Source organism: Mustela nivalis (genome assembly GCF_964662115.1).
Source record: "Mustela nivalis genome assembly, chromosome: 19".
Taxonomy (NCBI): Eukaryota; Metazoa; Chordata; class Mammalia; order Carnivora; family Mustelidae; genus Mustela; species Mustela nivalis.
In genome coordinates this window covers 920,077-935,143 of record NC_139038.1, presented here as the reverse complement: position 1 = coordinate 935,143, position 15,067 = coordinate 920,077, and the positions used below count along the sequence as shown (strand labels likewise).

Here is a 15,067-nt window from a genome sequence, read left to right as displayed (position 1 = left end):
ATGACCCGAGCTGAAAGCAGAGGCTTAACCCACTGAATCACCCAGGCGTCCCACCCACACCCCGGTTTTAATGAGGGCCGTGCCCACTCCCAGCCCTACCCAGTCCCCTCCTCACGTTCCACGCTGGGCACCCCAGACCCTGCCCTTGGACAACTAAAAAGGACAGCAGGACCCTGGAGGTGCAGCGCGTCGGGGTCAGAATCCCGTGCCCCCTCCCACATTGCGCGTCCTCGGGAGCATGGCTCAGTGACGTCACCCTCACCTGCGTTAGCAGGTGCTAGACGGCTCGGCGCCCGGCCGGCCTCCCGCCGCCAGAGGGCGCCGCAGGCAGCACGCAGCGGTCGCGGGCCCGTCGCCGCCCTCGCGCCCTTGCGGCGCAGTTTTGCTTCCGGTAGCTCCGGAAGTGGGCTGCTGAGGGCGGTGGCGCCGACTTCCGGTTCCGGGGCGGTCGTGCAGGCTGCCCCGGGCCAGTGCTGGCGGACGGTAGTTCGTGGGCCCCGGCTGCCGGCGACGCAGCTCCCCGTCCGGCCGATCGGAGGCGGGCATCCGCGGCCTCCCGGAGTCGCCCCGCGCGGCGGTCCCTGCCCGTGCGCCCGCAGGCCGCAGGCCCGACAGCCCCGGGGCGAATGAATGAATGAACGGGGACGGCGGACCCGGCGCCGGCTTTCTCCGCCGCTGACACCTCGGCGGCCAGCGGCAGCGCGGAGCAGGGGACGGGATGAACCGCGCCAAGCCCGCGACGGTGCGCAGGCCCAGCGCGGCGGCCAAGCCGTCAGGTGTGGGCTTGGGCTGCGGCCGCGGCGGGGCTCCGGGTGGCGGGCTCCCTGTGCGCACCACATCCCGGGCGGAGGAGTCCAGGGCGGGGGCTTGCTTGGCGTCAGATCGGGCTCTGCCACCGCGAGCTCGGTCTGTCCCTTGTTTCCCTCTGCAACGCGGACGTCGCGGCCTGGCTGACGGTCCTGCCCAGGCCTGTTCTGTGGTGAGCACGGCGTGACTGTCAGCCCCTGTTGTCCCTGAGTGCTCCAGACACGGCTGCGCCCTGGGCTTGCTGGCCACTTGTCCCTTGCCTGCCCTGACCCTTGTTTAATCCCCTTGGAGACCGTGGGAGGTTTCGGTCCATCTCCAGCACCCTTTCCACCGCCACCCGGTAAACTGTGTGTTTGCTCACCCCCCACTTCTCTGCAGGGCACCCTCCACCGGGAGACTTCATTGCTCTGGGCTCAAAGGGTCAGGCCAATGAATCCAAAACAGCGTCCACCCTGCTGAAACCTGCCCCTTCTGGCCTGCCTTCTGAGCGCAAGCGGGATGCTGCAGCTGCTTTGGCGGGCGCCTCAGCCCTGACCGGCCTCACCAAGCGCCCCAAACTCTCGTCCACACCCCCGCTGAGTGCCCTGGGACGCCTGGCTGAGGCTGCAGTGGCGGAAAAGCGCGCCATCTCTCCATCCATTAAAGAGCCATCTGTGGTCCCAATTGAAGGTAAAGTTGGTTTCTGGGCTTCCTTTCCCAGAAAGCACATCCCACCCTGCGGCCGCCTCCCGGGGATTCACTGAAGGCGGCTTCCCGGCTTAGCACCAGAGTGGAGCACAGGTTCTCTGGAGAAGGGGGAGAGGAGTCATCAGGGAGTCTGTTCTGCAAAGCACTCCTCAAGCAGATCCCTTTACCGCCCCGCCATCTGCTTCCAACCTGGGATGGAGATGGGAAGTGTTAATGGGACCCAGGGCAGCGTGGCACAGGCGGGTCTCAGGCCCCAACGTGCTGCGGGAGCACGTGCTGGCGAGTGAGCTCAGCGGCCTGTGCCAGTGTTCTGTCAGCTGGGAGACGGATGGATGGTGACTCTTCAGCTGTCCCCATGTCATGGGGGGGGGGTGCCTCTGCTGCGCTGACAGCGGCTGTTTTTTAGGGAGCGGCATCCTTTGCCTGACGATTTCTCTGATGTGCTTGCTGCGCGTATCCTCTGTGTCTGGTCTGTGCATTGGACATCAGCAGACACGGAGACCAGAGCCTTGTTTTGTGGGCTCTGTGTTCTCGTGCATTCCCCTCTCTGCCTGCTGTGTGGGCGTTTGGACTTCAGTGATCTCCACAGACAGTGAAGGGCTCGTCTGTCTCCATTTCTTCACTTCAGGAGGTGGTGCTACAACATCAGTGACGTCCAGGGAGAGTTTTTTAAAAATCACTTATAATTCTGTTATTTACAGAGGAGCTTTTAATTTATGTGCACATCAGGTTGGGCCTGCTTTTCTGTGTTATCTTCCTATTGATTACTTTTGGCTGCTCCACGATACCCTGTAGATCAGATCTGTGAAATGTCAAGCCAGCCCCAGGTTTTGAGCACAGAGGAATTCACATGATGGCTTTGGCACAGGGAAGACTTATGAGGGATCTGTGACATTGAGCCTTGAAGTCTGGACAGGGTTTTGACAGGTGGTTGAGGACGTTAGAGAATAAGCTGCTGAGCGAGGCATGTGTCCTGGAGAATGGAACCGTGCCGGGAGCCCTGGGGCAGGAGGAGCAGAAGACATGGCTGGGGCTTGCTGGGCTTCACGGGTGAATCAGACCTCTCATCCAGGCCCAACCCTCCCCGGGCCACCGCCCTGCCAGCCCCACGGCACCTGCTCCTGGCAACAAGGGCGGAGGCCCCGGCTGGCATCTCCTGGACGAGGTGCTTCTGGCAATGAGATGATTCTGGCAATGAGATGAAACGCAGTTACGGAAAATATGCGCAGAGCGATGAAGCACTTTACAAACATGTTAAGCAATCAGAAGATAGAACACAGCACAGCTGTGCATAGCCCCGGGCATGTGGAAGGTCGAGGTCTTCACGGCATCCAGTGCGTCTGCGCGGCCTGCTTGCCTCGTGTCCCAAGCACCTGGAAAGCGTCCAGTGGGTATCACTGAGTCCTCTGCCCTCGAATGGTTAACTCACACCAACAGCAGCACCTCCCTCGGCATGTTTGCATCTTTAAAAACCACCAGAACACACTCTCAGGTCAGAAAAGATGCTACGGTGGGGATTGTAGTCTCTGTGTCAGAGCGATACGGACTGTCGCCCCAGGAAGGGGCGCGGTGGACCTGCGACGTGCTCCGGGGGCTGACCGCGCAGGGAGGTTGGTGAGCTCCGTGTGCCACGGACACACAACAGCAAGTGAGGGGAAAGGAAGCATGAAGAAATGGCGGAAGTGAACACGAGAGAGAAGGTCAAAACCCAAGGAGCAGAGACCACTGAAGCAAAACCCTGCGGGACGGATCTGAGTCGAAAGGGCCAGCAGCACCAGGCGGGGAGACCAGCAGAGAAGCGGCCGTTGTTGAGAGGAAAAGCAGTGAATGGCATTGGGCTAGTTAATTTGAAAACTTAGAAAAAGTTGACCTATTTGTAGAAAAATGTAGCGCAGGAGCAGCTAAACCCAGAGTAGCCATGAGGGATGTAGGGAAAGGTCTGGAGGTGGCTGGGCCGGTGCTCGGAGTCTGGAGGGTGCTCTTCCTGTGGTGGCCCATTGTTGGCTGGGTTGGGCCCCATGAGACGGTTAGCATGCACCCTGCTCCCTCCCTGGCTGTTGTTGTCCTTGGAGGTGGGGGACCCGTGGGACAGCCCTGAGACCCTCCCTCACTGGGCTTCTGCAGGTTTACCCTGTTGTGCCCTGGCTTTGGGAGGGACTCTGAAGGTGGGTTCTGCCCCGGCTGCCCGCTCTAATGATGCCCTTCCTGTCCCTGCCAGTGCCGCCCTCCGTGCTGCTGGACGAGATCGAGGCCGCCGAGCTGGAGGGCAATGACAGCCGGATCGAGGGCGTGCTGTGTGGGGCCGTGAAGCAGCTGAAGGCCACGCGGGCCAAGCCCGATGGCGCACTGTACCTGAGCCTCATGTATCTGGCCAAGATCAAGCCCAACATCTTCGCCACAGAGGGGGTCATTGAGGTGAGGGCCAGGCTGAGTGAGACGGGCCCTCGCTCTGGCCTCGTGTCCCATCTCCTCCCACCCCAGTCCGCTTCTCCAGAAGCTTGCCAACTCTGCCCTGTGTGCAGGGCACTGCTTTCCTGATGACATGCTGTCTCTCGTAGGCTCTGTGCAGCCTGCTGCGGCGGGACGCCTCCATCAACTTCAAGGCCAAGGGGAATAGTCTAGTGTCCGTGTTGGCCTGTAACCTGCTCATGGCTGCATACGAAGAGGATGAGAACTGGCCTGAGATCTTTGTCAAGGTGGGTTCACCTCTCCTGGGTGGCTCCCTGGGACCTCTACCCTGCTTGGGGTGATGGGGGCAGAGCACAGGACCCCGGGAGGAAAAAGAGGCCAACCTGAGTGTGTCCTCTTGGGAGGCTGCGTATCTGACAGCTTGGGGCATCTGTCTCCTGTGCTGGTCGCTGGGGAGGTCGTTCTGGGAGCCCCCTCCCAGCCCAGGCAACTGGAGGTGCTTGGGGAAGCACCTGTCTTGGGAGCCACAGAGTGCGGGCAGAAGAGAACTGCCCAGCAGGGGCCAGAAGTGTGGATGTCTGTCCCATGCAGGTGTACATCGAAGACTCCTTGGGTGAGCGGATCTGGGTGGACAGCCCGCACTGCAAGACCTTTGTGGACAACATCCAGACGGCGTTTAACACCAAGATGCCCCCCAAGAGCATGCTTCTGCAGGGGGAGGTGGCGCGCAGTGGCGGGGATCTCAGTGCTGGTAAGACACACTGGGTGGCCGGGCTAGGGAGCATCCGGGGTGGGGGCTAGGTTGCCGCCCTCCACAGAGACCGCTGGTGGCGGGGATGGGTGCTCGCAGGGTGGCTGGGGGATGTGTCCACAAGTGGCTGGGTCTGCAGGGAGCAGCCCTCACCCTTCCCTCACGGAGGAGGAGGACAGCCAGACGGAGCTCCTGATCGCTGAGGAGAAGCTCAGCCCCGAGCAGGAGGGCCAGCTCATGCCCAGGTAGGCGTGCTGTGCGGTACCCCCGCCCGTGGGGCCCTGCCTGTGGCTGGGAGGCTGGTGGGGTGGGCCCGTGGGGGGAGCCAGCTCTCCTTCCTTCGTCCCCCGCCCCTCTGGCCTAGGTACGACGACCTCGCAGAGAGCGTGGAGGAGTACGTCCTGGACATGCTCCGTGACCAGCTGAACCGGCGGCAGCCCATTGACAACGTGTCGCGGAACCTCTTGCGGCTGCTCACCTCCACCTGCGGCTACAAGGAGGTGCGGCTGATGGCTGTGCAGAGGCTGGAGATGTGGCTGCAGAACCCCAAGGTGAGGGCAGGGGGCGGGGCCTCCTCCTCGGGGCGCTGTGGGGACTGGGCTGTGCGCGAGGCTGATGGGGTACTGCCCCACCCCCTGTAGCTGACCAGGCCTGCCCAGGACCTACTGATGTCCGTGTGCATGAACTGCAACACGCACGGCGTGGAGGACATGGACGTCATCTCGCACCTGATCAAGATCCGCCTCAAGCCCAAGGTCCTCCTGAACCATTACATGCTGTGTGTCAGGTGCGGCCCGGATGGGAGCCGGTGGGAGGGCGGCAGGGCCAGAGGTGGGGAGCTGGAGGGCGGGCAGGGGAGTGGGAGGGGAGCCAGCGGGCGGGAGGGTGGCAGGGTGGGTGGCCGCAGTCCGCACCAGTGCCCCTTGATTCGCCCTGTGTCCAGGGAGCTGCTGAGCGCGCACAAGGACAACCTGGGCACCACCATCAAGTTTGTGGTCTTCAACGAGCTCTCCAACGCCCGGAACCCCAACAACATGCAGATCTTGTACACCGTGCTGCAGCACAGCTCGGAGCTGGCGCCCAAGGTGGGGTGCTCCACAGCGCGGGGGGCCAGCCACAAGCCCGGGAGCCCTGTGGACGTGGGGAGAGGAGAGGAGAGGAGCACTCGGTGGCAGCTGCAGCCCCGGGCACTGGGATGCAGTGGGTGGTGTGGGCCGAGCTGCGTGGAAGAAAGCCCGGGAGGGCATAGAGGGCCCAGGTAGCAGCACCCGGTGGCCTGACTTCAGGTCAGGTCCGGAACGGGTACAGCCTCGCCATGGGGCATTTTCCTTAGAAGCCCGGGCTCAGCTTGTTCAGGAAGAGGCAGCACTGAGCCCACCAAAAAAGCCCCTGTTTAACACCCTTCTGAGGGCTGGTCTTTCCCAAACAGGACCGGCATCTCTGGTCTTTCCCAAACAGGACCGGCATCTCTGGCATTGGCCTTCGGGTCCCCAGTATGAGAGTCCCCTGCATTTCAGGTGTTTGTGAAGGGAGAGCTGAGAGCAGCCCTAGGGTCATTGCTGGAGCGAGCTAGGGCTTTAAACAGCGTCTGCGCGGGAGCCACTTCTCGCCGCCACTCTACTATCCCTTCTAAACTCATCCCCGCAGCCCGGGAGCCTGGCACGCCTCACCCCCAGGCAGTGGTTTAACAAGGCCTGGTCCCCCACGAACCAGCTGCCCTGAGAGTGAAAGCCGTGTCCTCCACTGTGCCATGCTGTCTGGGAGCGGCCAGTGTGGAAGCGTTCCTGCTTGCTCAGGCCCTTGCTCCAGGGAGACAGGGCTGTGGGAAGCCTCGTGCAGGGCCAAGGGAGGCCCCGACGGCAGGCCTGCGACAGTAGGGGAGCTGGTGGCGGTGGGGAGTGACCTGCCTGGGTGTCCTCTCTCCTCCCAGTTCCTGGCCATGGTGTTCCAGGACCTGCTGACCAACAAGGATGACTACCTGCGGGCCTCGCGGGCGTTGCTGCGGGAGATCATCAAGCAAACCAAGCACGAGGTCAACTTCCAGGCCTTCTGCCTTGGGCTCATGCAGGAGCGCAAGGAGCCCCAGTACCTGGACATGGAGTTCAAGGTGCCCCTTCCCACCCCGTGCTTTGCGGCCTCGTCTGCCATCCGTGGGTGGCGCCCCTTGTGGCCAGCAGCTGGTCTCAGAGGGTGGCCTGGGTTCTATTCTTTGTGGGGTCTGAGAAGGGACTGGGTGCAAATGGGTGACCTTCTGGCAAGGCATGGAGGTGGGGACAGACTTGGGGATAGAGTTGGAGCTGCTGGAGCCGCAGGTGTGCCCTAGGGAGGTGTTGGACTTTGAGGTGCGGAGGGAGAGGAGGAGGACAGGAGCAGGTTGTGGAGGATCTTGAAAGCCACAGGGGCAAGTTGGCAGATGGCCCCATGCTCCAGATGGCGGGCCTTGCCCAGCTTTGTCGGCTGAGCCTTTTGCTGACCTGTTCCTGGTCCCCATACCTCCTTGTACACGTTGTCTCCAGGCACAGTGCTCCCTGGGCATCCTCCTGCGCTGGCTGCCTGTGGGCTGGGGGCCTGAGCAGGGCCTCTAGGCTGCAGGCCCCTGCCCCACGTGAACTTGGCTGTGCGGGGCTGTATTTACAGGAGCGATTTGTGGTACACGTCACAGACGTCTTGGCTGTGGCCATGATGCTGGGCATCACAGCGCAGGTGAAGGAGGCTGGCACCGCCTGGGACAAAGGAGAGAAGAAAAGTAAGGACCCAGGACAGACTGGATGCCGCCCAGCTTGAGAGCAGGGCCGGGGGCCATTCCCAAGACTGCAGGCTGTTCCCTTGGGGGACCTGCCCACCATCCCGGACATGCAGGGAGCTTCTGGAAGTTGCCATTGCCTGTTCTCTGGGCCCAGGGCCTGCTGTCTGCTCGGGTCATCTGCTCATTGGAGGCCATTTTGGGCTTGCAGTCCCGCTTCCGAGAGCAGGAGGCTGGGGTGGGTGGTCCTGCTGCTTGCTCTCATCACGAAGCCTGCTGGGAGTCTGGTGGCAGAGGCTGCCCAAGTGTCTTAATGAAATCATGAAAAATGTGAGGAATGAAACCGTTGGGAATTTGGGGATTTCCTTTGTCTGGAATTTCCCCGGCCCACAGGAGGCTTATGCGGTGCTCCCTGAGTGTTCCTCCGGCTGCGTTGTCCGTCAGTGTGTCCCTCCTGTAGCCCGTAGGAGGCACGAGGATGGATGCTCGGAGACCCCCATCCCTTCTCACCCCCAACCCCGGGAGGCTGCAGTGCAGGCACACCGTGACTCTGCATGTCCTTTTCAGACCTCGAGGTACTGCGCTCCTTCCAGAACCAGATCGCTGCAATCCAGCGGGATGCCGTGTGGTGGCTGCACACCGTTGTCCCCTCCATCAGCAAGCTCGCCCCCAAGGACTACGTGCACTGGTACGGGCCGGCTCGCTCTGCTTCCACAGCAGCCTCTTCCCTGGGTCTAGCCCACGGGAGCCTGCCACCCTGGATGTGGCCATGCACTGGCGCCGGACTCTCAGCCAGAGATGTGCCCTGAGCAGGGGACACGGGCTCAGCTGTAGGGTCTGGTCTGCCTAGGCTCTGACGGATGCCCTGGAGTCCTTGCCTAGAGCATGTAGTTTCTAGCCCGCGGAGCCCAGTGGGCTGGGGAGAGCCCCGGGCACCCGCACCGACAGCCCCTCTGTCCCCACCAGCCTGCACAAGGTGCTCTTCACGGAGCAGCCGGAGACCTACTACAAGTGGGACAACTGGCCCCCCGAGAGCGACCGCAAGTGAGCGTACCCCCCATGTGTGCAGGGGTGGTGGGGAGGGGCTCTGCTCCCGTGAGCGCTGTGGACGCCAGGGCTCCCTCTGTCTGTTTTCCCAGATCACCATCCCTGTCCCCTCCCCCATCCCCCTGTGCTGCACCTGCTGTGCCTCCGCAGTGCCGTCCACTCCCAGGGCTTCAGCTGGCCCATGTCCGCAGGACCCTCAAACTCACTGTTCCCTCTGGGCCTCCAAGCAGCCATGTGCACACGCCCTTCCTCCCTGGGTTGGTGTCGTGGCCCCATCTCCCAAGTGTTCTTGAGTGGTTCCCGGCCATCCTTACCTTTGGGTCTCTGCTGCCCAGTCCAGCTTGTGAGACTCCCTGCCCCTCCTTGTGTTGTGCTGTGAGTGGCTGTGGTTGGTGGCTGGTTCATCTGTGCCCCTGGGGGTTGGGCACCTTCTTGCCTTCTTCCCTGGCGTGTCCAGGCCTTGTCCATGGAGGCCTCAGGAGCGGGATGGTGCCCCCTCCCTGCCCCGTCGAGACTCGGAGCCGGGGCCTCTCCTGCATGGGGTAGGGGGGCATTTGCAGCCCCCTCCCAAGCCAGCCCCACCTGCTTTGCCCACAGCTTTTTCCTCCGCCTCTGCTCAGAGGTGCCCATCCTGGAGGACACGTTGATGCGCATCCTGGTCATCGGGCTGTCCCGGGAGCTCCCACTGGGCCCCGCAGACGCCATGGAGCTTGCGGACCACTTGGTGAAGCGAGCCGCGGCCGTGCAGGCAGACGGTGAGGGTCCCTTCTGATGGTTCGGGCATGCCCTCAGTGACGGCCTCCCCCAGTGGGCCTCCGTTGCTCGCATCCCTGCAGATGCCCCTTGGGCACCTATGTGCATCTCCAGGCTGCTGCGGTGAGCCTGCATCCTGGCGTCTAGCTGGATGTCTGCTCCATCCCACAGCCCCGTGCCCGCTGGACCCAACTGGTCCCTGGAATTGGGGATGGGGCAGTGGACATTCATCTGGCAGTGCCTCCGGGTGCTGTGTCTGGGGCTAGCCCTGGGGTCTGCGCTTGCTGTCTGTGGGATGCATGGTGGCAGGTGCTGCATCTGCCCCCGGAAAGGGCCGCACCAGCAGTCCTGAGGACAGCGTCTGTGCCTCAAGAGCTACTTGCCTCCTCTGGCTGCCGCGGGGCCCGCGTCTGCGCCCTTGGCTCACCTGCTTGGGCCACCCGTGGCCCATGCCTTGGCTGCTGGAGAGCGAGGCCCCGTCTGCCTGCTGTCCTCGCGCGGCCCAAGCCCTGTGCCCCGGGGTCCCCCTGGTGCGTGTGAGCGGGCTTCTGGCAGCTGCACGTGGCTCTCGGTTTCAGACGTGGAAGTGCTGAAGGTGGAGAGGATCCAGCTGATCGATGCGGTCCTGAACCTGTGCACTTACCACCACCCCGAGAACATCCAGCTTCCCCCCGGGTAAGGCGCTCATTCCCTTCCTACCTCCTCCTTTCCCACCCCTCCCATGTTGGGCATGCTGGGCGCAGATGCCTTGCAAGGCCTGCAAGGCTGGACGTGGGGCCGTACAGCTTGCGGGGTCCCCAGGCCTGCTGTCCTGCCTGCACCCACATCTCAGGGACTCACAGCCCAGCTGTCTCTCTCTCCTGTTTACACACACACACACACACACACACGTTCCCAGGCACACAGCAGAGGTTCATGTGGAGTCCCCCATCCACTTTATCGAGCTGGGGTCCGCATAGGCCTCACCCACTCAGAGTCGCCGGTGCGCTGGTTCCAGCAAATGCACGGGGCTGTGCCGCCGCTGCCACAGTCCTAGTTCAGAGTGTGTCTGTCCCCCTCAGGAAGCCTGTACCGGGAGCTATCCCTGCCCCGCCCCACACAGCCCTCAGCAGCCTCTGACCTGCACTCTGTCCCTGTGGCTGGGACATTGTTGGACACCTCACAGTGACAGAAGCTGGCGACCCATGGCCTGCGTCTGGCCCCCCTCTCTGGGCTGCACGTCGCTGGGGTTCAGCCAGGGTTCAGCCGGGGTGTAAGACAGCCACACTTCCTTTCTTCTCCTGGCCGCGTAGCATTGCTCCGTGCGGATACCACGCTCTGTTTAAGCTTCCGGTGCCCTGAGAACACTGCTGAGGACGTTCTGCCATGCCGTGCAGACCTGTGTTTCCAGGGCTCCTAGTAGGGGGCAGGGGTTACGTGGTTAACTGAGGTGCTGCCGACTTCTCCGCAGCAGCACCAGGGGCTCCAGTCCCGCTGTGTCCTCACCCCACCAGCGCCTGTGTCTCCTGCGCTCACCGTCCCAGCGGGTGTGCGGAGGTGTCCTGCTGTGGTTCCCACGGGCACGTCTCCGAGCACGGACGGCGCTGAACTTCCCTTCGTGTGCTGTTTGGCCATGTGTCCATTTTGTCTGGAGAGATGTCTGTCTGGGTCTTTTGTCCATTTTTAAGTTGAGGAGTTTGGATTTTTGTTGCTGGGAGCTCTCTGTTTTGCGTGTAGACCGCAAACAGGTCTGTAATCTGCACGCGTCTTCCCGTCCTGTGGGTTGTCTTCCGAGCTCCTGATCGTGCCCTTTGAGCCTCTGAGAGACAAATGCTTTAGTTGTGGGAAAGTCCCATTCTGCTGGTTGTCTCTCATTTCTTGTCCTCTTGTGTAATTTCTAAGGAACTGTTGCCTTGTCTGGGATCATGAAAATTTGCATCTGTGTTTTATGGCTTCAGCTCTGGAATTTAGGCCTCTGATCCCCCGAGTTAGTTGTGTGGACCAAAAGGCCAGGTCCAGGTTCGCTCTGCCACGGCGGACGAGGCATTGCCGAGCACTGTTTGCTGGCCGCGCTCACGTGGCTTGTCCAGGCGCCCCCACTCTGCTCCGTGCAGGAACCCACTGACGACATGGCCCCGGGTGCTGCTGTACTGCTGCGTGGCTGTCGTGGCCCACCCAGGCTCATGGAGCTCTCTCGGGTGTCCTCCCAAGAACTCAAGAGCTTTAGCTCATCAGGTCCAACTTCATTCTCTCTCCCTTCTGGCCTGTGGAGCCGGCACCGTGCTCTGAAGGCTGTTCCCCTCACCCCATCCCACTGAAGGTTTTGTCACCCTGGTTGGCGATCAGGTGACAATGACATGTGTTTTCTTCTGGGCTCTTGGTTCTGTTCTGTTGGTGCCTGTGTCTGTGCTGTGTCCATGCCACTCTCTTCACACCTTTGGCCAGGCTGAGTTCCGAAACTGGGAGGTGGGAATCCTCTAATTTTGTTTTGCAAGGCTGTTTTGGCTCTTTGGGTCCTTGTGTTTCCCCGTGAATTTTCAGGTCAGCTTGTTAATTTCTAGAAAAAAGCGTAGCAGGGTTTTGACGGTATCACTGTGGGTACAGCTGGGTTTGGGGGGTGTGGCCAGGTTCACGGTGTTGAAGCTCTGGTCTCCGTTCGTTTAGATCTCTTCCTCCTGTCAGCATCGGCCTGCCGCTTCTAATGGGTTAGTCTCGCGCATCTTCCTTTGTTTGTACCTTTTTTTTCTTCCCGGCGCCCGGCATTCATTTCTTTGTTGCCTTTTCGGGCTGCTGGTGCGTGCTCTGCTTCCCGACCTGCTCGCTCTCACGTGGCAGCCCATTCACTTATCTCTCCACGTTGGCTTTTTGGATCTCCTCTGTACTCAGCAGCAGTGGCATTCTGCTTCACTCTCTAGAATGTTCTGTCACCTAAAAGAGCTGTACTTTAATCAGAAGTGTGCTGTAAACGTGATTTTTAAGTCACGGAGGCAGTGTTAAAGTTTGTGTGGGTGGATAGAGGGCTGCTTCTGGCTCTCCAACGGAGAGAATAAGACCCATAGGGAACACTAAGATGTCGCGTCGTGACCGCCCTTGCTCGCACTTCGCAGCCAGTGTGCGGGGCTCAGCCGGTGTGGGGACCTGGGCGGTGAGTCCTGGGGCTGGGCTCTGGGCAGCGTCATGGTGGCCGCTGTGCCCTTCCTGGGGCGCCATTGTTCCTGAACGACCAGGTCTGGGGGTTGTGGAGTCACAGGTGTCGACATTTTGATCTCTTAAGTAGTCTCCTCACTGGTCTGTCACCACACCGTCTCTGGGCCGTTCCACGCTGGTCGGGACCGAGTCCTGTCACTGCTGAGGCCAAGCCATGCCAGGGTGTCTTTGCGTTTCAGGTACCAGCCTCCGAACCTGGCCATCTCCACCCTTTACTGGAAGGCGTGGCCCCTCCTGCTGGTGGTCGCGGCATTCAACCCTGAGAACATCGGTGAGCCTCCCTCTGGCCAGCCCGCGGTCACTCCCCTGCCCCCCACCCTGGGTGCTGCTCATAATGTCCTGTCAGGATTTCCTGCTTATTGGAATCTGGGGTGGAGCCTGCCCGGGGACTGGGCGGTGGGCTGGGACCCCAGATGGGCAGGAGTGCTGTGTGCTGGCTGCCACCCGCAGTTTCGTTGCTCCCTAGGCCTGGCTGCCTGGGAGGAGTACCCCACGCTCAAGATGCTCATGGAGATGGTGATGACCAAGTGAGTCCGCCTGGGAGGACTGGGTGCACACGTAAAGGCTACCTGGGGTCCACAACCGCCGAGCAACACAGTGGGCATGGGTGCTCGACGCCTGGGCTGGGTGACTGTGCCCTGCTGTTCGCTGTGTTCCTGCCGAGCCGAGCCGGTGGCCGGGTGTATGTGATATGGTCCTGAGTGGCTGTCACAGGCGGTGAGTTCCATCTCAGAACCCATGACAGCTGGGTTGCTCGGTGGAGCTGTGTGTGCCTCTGGGAGCAGCTGGTCGGCCTGCCGATGCCGTGAGGAAAGCAGTTCTGGCGTGGGGAGGACTGAGCGGGTGTCCAGAATTCTGACGCCTACCGGGCTTGATTCTGGGGGTGGCTCATGTGCTGCCTTGCGGAGGGAGAGCAGCTTGCCGGGCACGGGGCTCCCTCCCAGGGCCCTGACCCGGCAGCACTGCTGACGGCCCAGCTAGCCTCTCTGGAGCACTTGGCAGCCAAGGCTATCTGCAGGGCATCGGTTGTGACCATTCTTGACCCCATGGGCTGCTGTGTGGTGGCCACAAGCCTCAGACGGGCACAGAAGCGCCTTCCTTCTCTTTGGTCCCCAGCAACTACTCATACCCCCCGTGCACCCTGACGGACGAGGAGACCCGGACGGAAATGATTAATCGGGAGCTGCAGACCTCCCAGCGGGAAAAGCAGGAGATCCTGGCCTTCGAGGGCCATCTGGCGGCGGCTTCCACCAAGCAGACCATCACTGAGAGCAGCAGCCTTCTGCTGTCGCAGCTCACTAGCCTGGACCCTCAGTACGTGGAGCCCACGCCCTGGGGCCAGGCTGGATTGGGCAGTGGTGGGGCTGTGGTGGGGGCACGGCTGGAGGAGTGGATGGAGGGACTGCTGGGCCTCTGTGGGTGGTGGCCTCAGGTGGGACACAAGCCATCCCCCTGCCCTTGCATGTGGCCATTGCTCTGGGGACTCTGTGCACACGTGGCTTCCTAACACTCGTGTCTTCTGGGACCTTCAGAGGACCCCCTCGGAGGCCTCCGCCCCACATCCTGGACCAAGTGAAAGGCCTCAACCAGTCCCTGCGTCTTGGGCACCTGCTGTGTCGGAGCCGAAGCCCAGATTTCCTCCTCAACATCATCCAGAGGCAGGCAAGTTCCTGGCAGCTCTGGGGTGTGCGGCAGGGGCCTGGCAGAGGTGTCCCAGGCTCTGGCATTAAGTGAGACTATAGCCAGAAGAGGGCACCCTCGGACTCCGGACCGCAGAGGACGGGCTCTGTGGCTGCAGGCAGCTGCCCGCACACGAGCGGAGCCCATGCCCTGTGGCTGTGGGCACGTGGGGAGGCAGGCAGATGGGCCACAGTCGGGGAAGCATCAAGATCGTTCATGCTGGGCAGGCTGAATGTGTGTGTCGCCCGCCCAGGCCTCCTCGCAGTCCATGCCATGGCTGGCCGATCTGGTGCAGTCGAGCGAGGGCTCCCTGGACGTACTGCCCGTGCAGTGCCTGTGTGAGTTCCTGCTGCACGACGCAGCTGACGACGCCACCTCTGGGGAGGAGGAGGAAGAGGGTGAGAGCAGAGAGCAAAAGGCCAAGAAGCGGCAGGTTGGTGCCCTCCCCCTGCCTCCAGGCCCCCCAGGGTGCCAGCTCTTGTCTGTGGCCCCGCAGGCCCACCAGCGGTCTCCTTCGCCCCTGCAGAGGCAGCAGAAGCAGCGGCAGCTGCTGGGGCGCCTGCAGGACCTGCTGCTGGGCCCCAAGGCCGATGAGCAGACCACGTGTGAGGTGCTGGACTATTTCCTGCGGCGCCTCGGCTCCTCCCAGGTGGCTTCCAGGGTGCTGGCCATGAAGGTGAGGTTTGGCATCCCCGCACCCTCGCTCCACGGCGTGGGCAAGCCTGTATGCCCCTGGGCTCTGTCCAGCAGGTTCCGCACACTGGAGGGGGGATGGGGTGCCATCTGTGGGGAGCTGGACCCCAAGAGGGACTGGGCAACCTCATAACCATCCTTGCCCTGTCTTCTGAGGGGCTGGGCGACTGTCCAAGGGACCCGGCTCTCGCTGCTCTTGTCACGTCGGCTCAAATATTTGTGACCGGACACGGTGTCCTCGTTAGTCGGGTGGCCCCCGTCTTCCCGGGGCTTTGAGAGAACGTGTCCGTCCCCCGAGGCCCACATGCAGG

The 15,067-nt window shown here is 62.1% G+C and overlaps 1 protein-coding gene across 2 annotated transcripts in view; it reads left to right on the top strand.

Moving 5' to 3' along the window:
* Positions 1–410: 410 nt before the first annotated feature.
* Positions 411–15,067, top strand: part of INTS1 (integrator complex subunit 1) — a 28,771-nt gene continuing 14,114 nt past the window's right edge. For both annotated transcript variants that reach the window (XM_082714026.1, XM_082714025.1), the window contains exons 1-21: positions 411–776; positions 1,186–1,476; positions 3,713–3,909; positions 4,053–4,190; positions 4,495–4,654; positions 4,794–4,899; positions 5,019–5,205; positions 5,296–5,441; positions 5,598–5,739; positions 6,585–6,761; positions 7,292–7,400; positions 7,965–8,085; positions 8,364–8,441; positions 9,042–9,199; positions 9,776–9,872; positions 12,563–12,654; positions 12,850–12,910; positions 13,500–13,697; positions 13,916–14,045; positions 14,317–14,496; positions 14,590–14,739. In XM_082714026.1, the coding sequence (XP_082570152.1) occupies positions 719–776; positions 1,186–1,476; positions 3,713–3,909; positions 4,053–4,190; positions 4,495–4,654; positions 4,794–4,899; positions 5,019–5,205; positions 5,296–5,441; positions 5,598–5,739; positions 6,585–6,761; positions 7,292–7,400; positions 7,965–8,085; positions 8,364–8,441; positions 9,042–9,199; positions 9,776–9,872; positions 12,563–12,654; positions 12,850–12,910; positions 13,500–13,697; positions 13,916–14,045; positions 14,317–14,496; positions 14,590–14,739 (2,976 nt within the window). In that variant the 5' untranslated portion in view covers positions 411–718. The remainder of the gene's footprint in view (positions 777–1,185; positions 1,477–3,712; positions 3,910–4,052; positions 4,191–4,494; positions 4,655–4,793; positions 4,900–5,018; positions 5,206–5,295; positions 5,442–5,597; positions 5,740–6,584; positions 6,762–7,291; positions 7,401–7,964; positions 8,086–8,363; positions 8,442–9,041; positions 9,200–9,775; positions 9,873–12,562; positions 12,655–12,849; positions 12,911–13,499; positions 13,698–13,915; positions 14,046–14,316; positions 14,497–14,589; positions 14,740–15,067) is intronic.